Source organism: Melanerpes formicivorus, unplaced genomic scaffold (assembly GCF_026170545.1).
Source record: "Melanerpes formicivorus ecotype bairdi unplaced genomic scaffold, bMelFor1.0.p_v2 SCAF_5, whole genome shotgun sequence".
NCBI classification, from domain to species: domain Eukaryota; kingdom Metazoa; phylum Chordata; class Aves; order Piciformes; family Picidae; genus Melanerpes; species Melanerpes formicivorus.
The window spans coordinates 11,090,316-11,099,030 of record NW_027142357.1 but is presented as its reverse complement, the minus strand read 5'-3'; the positions used below and the strand labels follow the sequence as shown (position 1 = coordinate 11,099,030).

At 45.4% G+C, this 8,715-nt stretch overlaps 1 protein-coding gene across 8 annotated transcripts in view; it reads left to right on the top strand.

The window, feature by feature from the left end:
- The first annotated feature begins 839 nt into the window (after positions 1-839).
- Positions 840-8,715, top strand: part of AGAP1 (ArfGAP with GTPase domain, ankyrin repeat and PH domain 1) — a 400,655-nt gene continuing 392,779 nt past the window's right edge. For all 8 annotated transcript variants that reach the window (XM_068138082.1, XM_068138079.1, XM_068138077.1 and 5 more), the window contains exon 1: positions 840-1,602. In XM_068138082.1, coding sequence (XP_067994183.1) covers positions 1,440-1,602 — 163 coding nt within the window. In that variant the 5' untranslated portion in view covers positions 840-1,439. The remainder of the gene's footprint in view (positions 1,603-8,715) is intronic.

Here is an 8,715-nt window from a genome sequence, read left to right as displayed (position 1 = left end):
AAACTGTTTCCTGTTTGCTCTGTTTTACAGCTTTGCAGTTTAAATCCATAAAACATTGATCCCAAAAATGGATTCGTTGAGGTGAATGCCTAACTCTTTGTGAAGCTCATTTGCAAATGACATTGTTAATAACACTTGTTTATGACGGCAACACTTCATTACATGACGACTTGTCTGGAGTAAATGAGATATTTCTGACTCTTCAGGCCGTTTGACTGGTGATGCTCTTGGACTCATCGCTGCCGTCCCTCTGATTGGGGTCCCTACAAGGCTTGCTAGACAGTCACGGCCACTGATGGGTGACAACCCACACCCGTAGGACCTGCACAAGTTAGTGCCTTATGAGCCCCAGCGGCTGCAACCGCTCCGGCTGTAACCAATTTCGACAGAGCACTTCAAGCACAAGCCTCCTGGTTTAAACCTTTACAGGGCGCCAGCGGTCGCGCGGATTCATGGGGTTGTACGCGGGCGCGCGGTGAGTAGCCTGCCCACCGCCAGGCCCTCAGAGCTGCGGCCGGCCCACGTCGCAGCCTGTCCCCCAACGCGGAGGGACTTCCTCCACTTGCCTGTGGGGCGAAGCCGCTGCTGGCAGCACGACACCACCCGCGGGTCGCGCACCGCGCTCCGGATCTCCCGCGGGGGCGGCTGAGGGAACGGTGACCTTGAGAACAGGCGGCGGAACAGGCTCTACGGAGCGGGGGAGCGCGACCCCCGGAACGTGCCGCCACCCCCCGGGACTACATTTCCCAGCGTATCGAGCGGCGCGGGTAGGCGGGAGGAGCGCGGGGCGACCTGCGCGTTGATGTAAGAAGGGGCGGGGCCTGCGTGAGCGTGAAGCGGGCAGAGGAGAAGGACGCGCGGGGGGAGCGCGCGGGAGGAGGGGGCGTCGCACCGGTGGGAGTGGGGCCGCGTGTGCCGCCGCCGCCATTGAGCTCAAGAGCGAGGCTGTGCCGGGGGCGCGAGGCTGAGTAGGGACCGGCCATTGGCTGTCGGCTTGCGCACGCGGGGCACGGTGGGACCGGACCGGGATCGGCACCGGGACCGGCCGTTGCTGCGAAGTTGCGGCGCCGGCGGGGTCCGGTCGGAGAGCTCAGCGGTTCAGCCCTCGGCAGTGCCGCTCTCCATGGGGCCGGGGGCGGCCGGCTTGCCCTGCCCTGCCACCGTGATGAAGTGACAGCGGACGGAGAACGGCGGCGCCCCTTGCGGGCTACGAAGCGAAGGGCTGCTGCCGGCTCGGCCCGGGGCGGGCTGGGGGCGGTGGGGGGGGGGGGGGGTCCGGTGAGTGAGGTAGCGGCGGCCGGGGCTCGTACCCTGCGCGGCCCGCCTCCCCCCGCCGCCCGCCGGCTTGCGCGGGGGTCTCGGTGAGGGGAGAGCGGGAGAAAGGCAGCGGCACCGGGACGGAGCAGGCGACGTCGGTGGCGGAGGGGAGCGGCCGCGCCATGAACTACCAGCAGCAGCTGGCCAACTCGGCAGCCATCCGGGCCGAGATCCAGCGCTTCGAATCGGTGCACCCCAACATCTACTCCATCTACGAGCTGCTGGAGCGGGTGGAGGAGCCGGTGCTGCAGAACCAGATCCGTGAACATGTCATTGCCATCGAAGGTGAGCAGGCGGCCCCGGCGCGGCGGGGAGAGGGGTAGGAGGCGGGGGGTGCACTCTGCTTCTCCTTCCCCAAGCCCCCGAGTCTAGAGCACTCGCTTGCTCTTTGGGAACAGGTGCCCGCGCTCTCCAGACTGCCTTCCCCTCTTTTATCTCCCCCTGGCAGGGGTTTTCGGAGGGCTTTGGGGGTCTCTCGGCCTGGTCTCCGTCGGTCTTCCTGCGCTGGATGGCTGGGGTGGTCCCTCGGAGTGGGGGTTTGCTTTGCAGCCAAGCGGGAGCCGGGTTTGTCGGTAGCGCGGCTCGGAGGGGAAGTTGTTTTGCTACTTGGCTGCCGCTGCTATGCAGGCAGAGCAGCGGTGTTGTTAAGGCTGGGTTACTGTGAAAAGGGTGATGCTCGCCTTGCATGCAGAAGGGTTGGAGAAAACGAGGTTTTCTTCGGTGCTCCGTGCAGTTCCCGACGGAGATGTTTGAAGTACGGGTTCTGGTTTAGCGGCGTTGAGTGGGTAAACAAGCTGTGCAGTTGGTTCCCAGAGTCATGGGCTGCCTGTACAGCGGTGTGAAAGCAGGTTTGAAGGCAAGATGGAGATGACAGTCTTTTAAGCTTAGGTTTATGTGCGTCTGTCCCCGAAGGAGCGCAACGGAGACTTCAAAACTGCTTAGGAGGTGCAAAATCAGGAAATAAACACCCTTGCTTTTGCAAAATCTGTAGGTATTTTTATTAACCGTCACTGGAGTTAAAAAGAGCAAATAGTATTTGCCAAGATTTTAAGAAGTAAATGCTGAGTTATTTTGCATGAAAACTTAGAGGTTTGTGTTTTGTGCTACTGCAATTGAAATCATCTGCCACTCTTTTGGAAGGGATTCAAGCCAGCCGAGGCTGATGGACAGCAGCTGAAATAGAGAGCTGCTTAAAACCATCTTGTGTTGGTGGCCTATCTTGTTCTGAAATTATATGCAATGAAAAACTCCTGATGGAAAAGCTGCTGTTGAGGTTGTCATTTGAAAGACTACATTATCTGCTTGAGTCTTAAGTAATGCAGCTTGAATAGACATAATGTTTAATACCGTTAACATTTTTAGGGGAGCGCACAAACCCACCCTCTCTTTAGTGTCTTGTACATCGAGTCAGTGAGACTGGCAGTGCCTGTCACCGTATTAAAGTCCCCAGCTAAGTCTCTACATCTAAGTATGTGGTAGAGTTTTGCGATATTCTCCGCAGTATTAGTCACTTCATTGAAATTGTGTGCGGCTGTCAGCTTCTGCGAGTCTGGGTTGACTCCTGGGAGTTCTTCCTATTTGCCTTCCTCTTTTGCTGGAGAGATGGAAACTTACGAACGTAAATTGTGGGAAGGATAGGGCACAGGCACCTTGGTTCCTTTCTCAGTGTGATGGCTGTTTGGGCTTCTGCGGGATGGATGATGCCTTCAGCAGAACATTTTTTTCAGTGGCAATTAATGCATGTTTATGTGCAATTAATACATGTTTGTGGTACAAATATGTTTCTTGGATAGGATGCTTGGAATGTAGCAGTGCAGCCAAGTTTGTGTTGAAGTGGAGGAGGCTGTCAAATGTTGTATGTAGTTATCTTCACAGCATGGGACTTGTGTTAGTCTTTTCATGTATTAATGATTTGCGTTACCTAACTGTAGCTCAGTTCATTTGTCAATCACAAAGATTTTTTAACCAAAATAGCAGCTTGCAAATGTGTGTTTCAAAAGCACAGTAAAATTTTCTTGTAGAATTTGCTGTCTGACTTACCTTGGTTGTTGAGTCATGAAACTAGTAGGTCTGAATCATGGGAAAGATTTCTCTAGAAAATCTGTAATTTAAGTGTGTTCTTTTCTGAGGGCTTTTCAGCTAACTCTTAGATAATAAAATGAAAAATACATCAAAAAACTGAGTCCTCTAGGTTACAACTCCACTGGAATGATTTTTTTCATAAGCATCCTTTATCTATTTGTCAATGATACCACTTTTTAAACCAACAAAATAGAGCTGTGTTGCATGTAGGAAGAACTTAGAAATAGTCATTTGCTTTCTGGGTTTGCATTTTTTTTTCTGCAGAGTTGACTGTGACAATGATACTTCCCAAATCAGAAACACTTCTGAGTTCCAGGTACTCAGCTTTTTACGGACAGTGAGGAACTGTTGTGTGGCTGGCATGTGGCTGTCATGTGGCTTGTGTGAGAAAAATATTAAGTAACTTTTGTGCTCAGTTTTTGCCAGTGGAAGAACTGTACCCTTTAAAGAAAGGAATATAATCTCATTAGTTCAGGCTGCTTTAAACTGTAACTCCATGTGCTCCTTGAGCAGCTCAGACAATACTTTCCTGTTCAAAAGAGTTTTGACAGGTCTGAGGTGGAACATTATTAGAATCTAAAGCAATTTGAGACTTATTTCAGTGGAGAGACTATTTCTTATTCTCAGTGTGGAACTGTCTTCTCAACACTTTGGATTTTATTTGCGATGTAAACCCTTCTCCTTATGTTTTGACTTCTATGATAGCAATGTCTGGACATACTGGATGGTTGACTGTAAAAATAATGTGAAATTGAAATTACACTTTCAGCAGTAGCAGTTGTGTACATTCCAGTACACAGGTTGTATGTCATCCAAAGAGACCAACTGCTCAACATCCCTAAACTGGATCCTATTTCTTTGCAGAGCTTTTTTCTTCTGTTAATCGAAGTGAGATGTTATACTGGGTAAAACAATTCTATGTGATATAAGTTCATTACTTTTTCCTCACTGGGTAAAACTGCTAATAATTAGTTGCTTTGAGGTTTGTGGGTTTTGCAGAGCTGCAAAATCAACAGTTTAGAAGTGTGTACTTCCATTCTATTCTCTATGTATGAAATTCATTCTAAGTAGCCAAGGAATTTCAGATGCTGTCATTTAGAGTGCTAACTGTAGTAAAAATTATCTTCACATGTTCTGTAGTTCACAGGCTCAGTTCTAGCAGCAGATGCATTGGTGGTACTTCAGTATTAAACAGCTCTTGTATCAGAGATGTCTGCTAAGAGATGGAGAGAAGAGAATATGAATGTACTTCAACCGTCATTGCTAGAAACATCTTGGGGTTTCGAGGTACAATGGTCTTAAGGTGTGAGTGTAGATAGGTATGGGTAGGTCATGGCTAAATATGTCAGCTCCAGTTTCTATGATCTAGAATGTGAGCAGCTTTATATGGTAATAAGACTTTAAGATGCAAATCCAAGGGAATATGGTGGAAAAAATTAAATTCTAATCCTTCATGAAGGGATTTTAAAACAATTGAAAATATCAGTGTCATCTTGGCTAACAGTCTATAAAACTACTTTTGCTAATATTCTTACTACTAACAGATGCTAATGCAGCAAGTATTGAACATCTGAAGTAGCTTATTGACCTTTTGCCCGGTGGCAAGCCTGCCAGAACAGATTCTGCTTTGCTGTGGGGCTCAAGCAGATTTTCCTTGCTGGGAAACGTTTTGAGTCTTCTATTAGTAAAACAAAGCATAGTGATGAGGCTTAAGAAACCTGTTGCAGTGTGTCTTGTGAGTAATTTGAAGATGTCCCTTGTAGTCTGTCCATTGCCTTTTTTTTTTTTTAAGTTCCCTTTTCTAAATAGTTAGGGAAAGCTGATTTTATTTATTTGTTAATGTAAGGGGGTGTTGGTGCTTTAGTTCTTATGGATGTCTTACCAGACGTTATTTGGTTATGAACTGCTGTGTTCCAGAGCACTTTGTGATTTCTAGTCTGATTTTTCTGCTTTAAAGAAAAAGGCTTGCAAGTGTGTTGTAGATGCCAGTGTGAGTTCTGAAATTACAATTATTAAGAGCTTAAGTCTTGGAAAAAATGTGAGATCTACAGACTTGGAAATTGCTTGTCAGGGTAGTACAAAGATGCTGATGAACTGGGGGAGTAGGTGGGCAGGAGAAAATGGTAGAAGGCATAAACCTTGAATTATACTTTTTTCTCTTTGGTCGCTTTTAAGAGTACAGTTTGAAAATGGTGATCAAGAGTGGAGCTAAAACTCAAAGTGCAAATGCCTATGAGGCATCTGCCATGAACTGGTGTGGCAGTCAATATTGGTGTTATTACCTGTTGTGGCCGTTCTTCTATCTTTGCTACTGCTTAAATGCTGGCATCATCTATGTTGAGGAGGTACTGCTGTTGTAGGGCTACATCTTATGGAACTTGACGCTCAGTTTTAGAGTTGAGATAACAATAATATTTTAACACTCATATTGCTACTCAGAGAGATGAGTTGAAAAATCAATGTATTGTAAAAACCTCCCTGAGCAGCAAACAATGCAAGACCACAGCCATTTTTCCTTCTTAATGTGCCTGTTCTCTCCTACTTGATGATATGATAATGGCAGGCACACCAGTGATCAAACTTCCTAAGCTCTCTGTTATGGAAGGGGTATCATTATTAGTTGACTTTTCTTCAACTTGCTAGTTTTGTGATAAGAGGAGGTGAATCACTGCTGTGTACTAGCTTCTTAACAGTGTGAGCCTTCCTGCATATATACAAATAGCTCACAACAAGGAGCAAAAGCTGATTGTAGAACAAGACTTGGCACAGAGTTTTATAGCAAGTTGCGACTTGGAAACAATGATAGTCGCTCTGAAAACTGAATACCAGTCACTCCTTTTTCCTAGTCTGTTGAAACAGACTTAGGAGTCCTGTGCACCTCTATGCAAGTTTGGCTCTTGAGGAGGGGAATTTGGCTATATGTTGCGTTATTTCAGTACATCAAGAATGATAGTATAGTTCAGATATTGGGGCATAAGTGACCAAAGCTGAAGTAAACTGAACATTGCATAAGTTAATTGCATCTTGGCATGTTAATAGTCCTCACCCTATTCAAAGTTTTGTTACTCTTGTGCTTTTCTAAACTGTGGATCAAATTGTATGGAGTGGTAAAACTAATTCTCCAAACAGCCATCCTGTTTCAGATTTCTGGGAGAGAGGGCTGTGATAGAGCATGCTGGGAATGTGCCTTTTGTTTGTTTGTGGGGGGATTAAATTCCCGTGATTCAGTTGTAGGGCATCCAAACACATTATACATGGTGTATAAGCACATCTAGGCGAACTCTGAGCTTGCATATATGCACAAAAAGCATTCACTTGGGTAGTGATTGTTGCTTTTAAGAAGGAGCACAGCATGTCTGGAACAAGTCTCCTACTGCCCTTTTCTGCTGCTTGTGCCAGTGTGACTTTGTGAGCCAGTCTGTGCATTCACCTAGCTAAAAGGTATCATTTTTCTGCTGTGGTTCTGTCTTGCTGCCTGTAGAGCATCAATACAGACAAGATGATTGAATGCAGGATGTATTTTGTAGTTTTGGTAGGTAGTATCAAAAGGGAAAGCTGTTTGTTTTTCACTTGGAAGGTCATACATTTCAGTGTAGGAGTGACCAAGAAAATGTACCACTTGTGTGGTGAAATAAAAGTTTGGTTTGATATTTATGTCTAAAGTTACTGGAATGTCTTATTCCAAGTTCAAGTGACTGTGCTTTCTAGCTTTAAGTTATATCCTGCATGTCCATCCTCAGCAAAACTTGCATCATGTTTTTGAGTGAGATCATCAAAGCTACAAATCAAGAGGAAATCCTTAAAACTGTTAACTTTTTTCTGTGAGGTGAAGAAGAAGACATGCTGTGGATCAACTGGTGGTGTTGGAACAAATGTGTTGTGAGGCTTTAGGATTTTCAGGGAGTGTGCCAGGCTTCTCCCACCGTTTGCTTTGGGGGATTACTTTAAAGCTGCATGCAATAATAATGCTGAAATAAGAGTTCAGGCTGCTGTGTATACAGATTGCTGGGTTTATTTCTATTTAAAATGGCAAATGAGTTTCACTCCCTAAGAGGAGAGGGCAGTCAGCAGTGCAGCAGCTTAGATATTTGATTTGCTTGGGCACTTGGGAAAATGAAACACACCTTTTGAAGTCAGTTTCTGTGTTTATGTTCTGCACTGCACTTTGCTAGGCCACAATGAGTAGAAAACCAATAAGTTACAGTATGTGACACTTGAGATATCCATAGTCTTAGTTGTAATTTTGCCACCTGAAGAAAGTGATTTGAATCTTGGATATCATGGTGAATATACTTTGTAATTCATTGCTTCCTAACATACTGTAACCTGAAAGTTGTAAGTGAAATTAAACCCCCCACTTATTTTTTTTTCAGAATGACAGAGATTAGGTATGGTGCCAGGCAGATGAAGGACTTTTCAGACATTAGGAATACTCTGTTCTCTACTGCATCACAGTTGGAAATTGATTTTGTCCTTATGAATAAGCAAGGTAAATGGCAGTATTGATGTTTTTGGCAAGTCTTTGGAGAAAAGGTAATGTAAGCTCAAGAAATCTTAGTAGCTGAAATGGAGAGCACAGTTACGGCTAAACTGTGTGACCTTCTGCTGACAGTGCATTTCAAACATCTGTTTCTGTGATTTTTATCTTATGTTGAGTATTCTTTCTGACCTTCATACACATAGCTTAGTATCATTTGTGGAAAACATCTGAAGTGATCACTTAGTAATCTGTAGTGGATAAAGTTTCCCTAGTCTGAGAGAGAAAGTATTAAATAGCTTTGTTCATTCCAGTGTTTGTGGGAATAAGATTTATCTCTTGTAATACTAGTTTTTGTCCTTGACTACCTTTAAGCACTGTTTATACTTCATTTCACCTACACAGAGGAGTGTGACCAAACTTTTTGTATACTCTGTTGTCCTCATATGGTGAATTAATTAAGCAGGCAGTGAACAAGTTGTTAAATACTGCTAATTTCTGGAAATTCTGTCAGGACTTAAAATTTTATGGATGTTGTTTGTATGGAGAGAGGTACATACATGAAGTCTCATGGTGAGGGTGAATGGGTGCTCCTCAGGGGCCAGTGCCCAGGCATGTGCCAGTAGAGAAGGTTAAGGGTAAAGATCCCAAATAGTGTGGCAACAACTTGGAGCAGGAGGCTTACACCCAGTTTGGCTTGGGGACAATACTGGTAGACTTTCTGTCCGGGTGTCATGTGCTGTGCCAGTTTCTGTGCAGAAGAGTGGCTTCTCCTGGGGTTTCTTCCCTCCATGCTTGGTCATGGTGGGTGTGTGGTGTTTTGTTTTGATTTTGCTTCA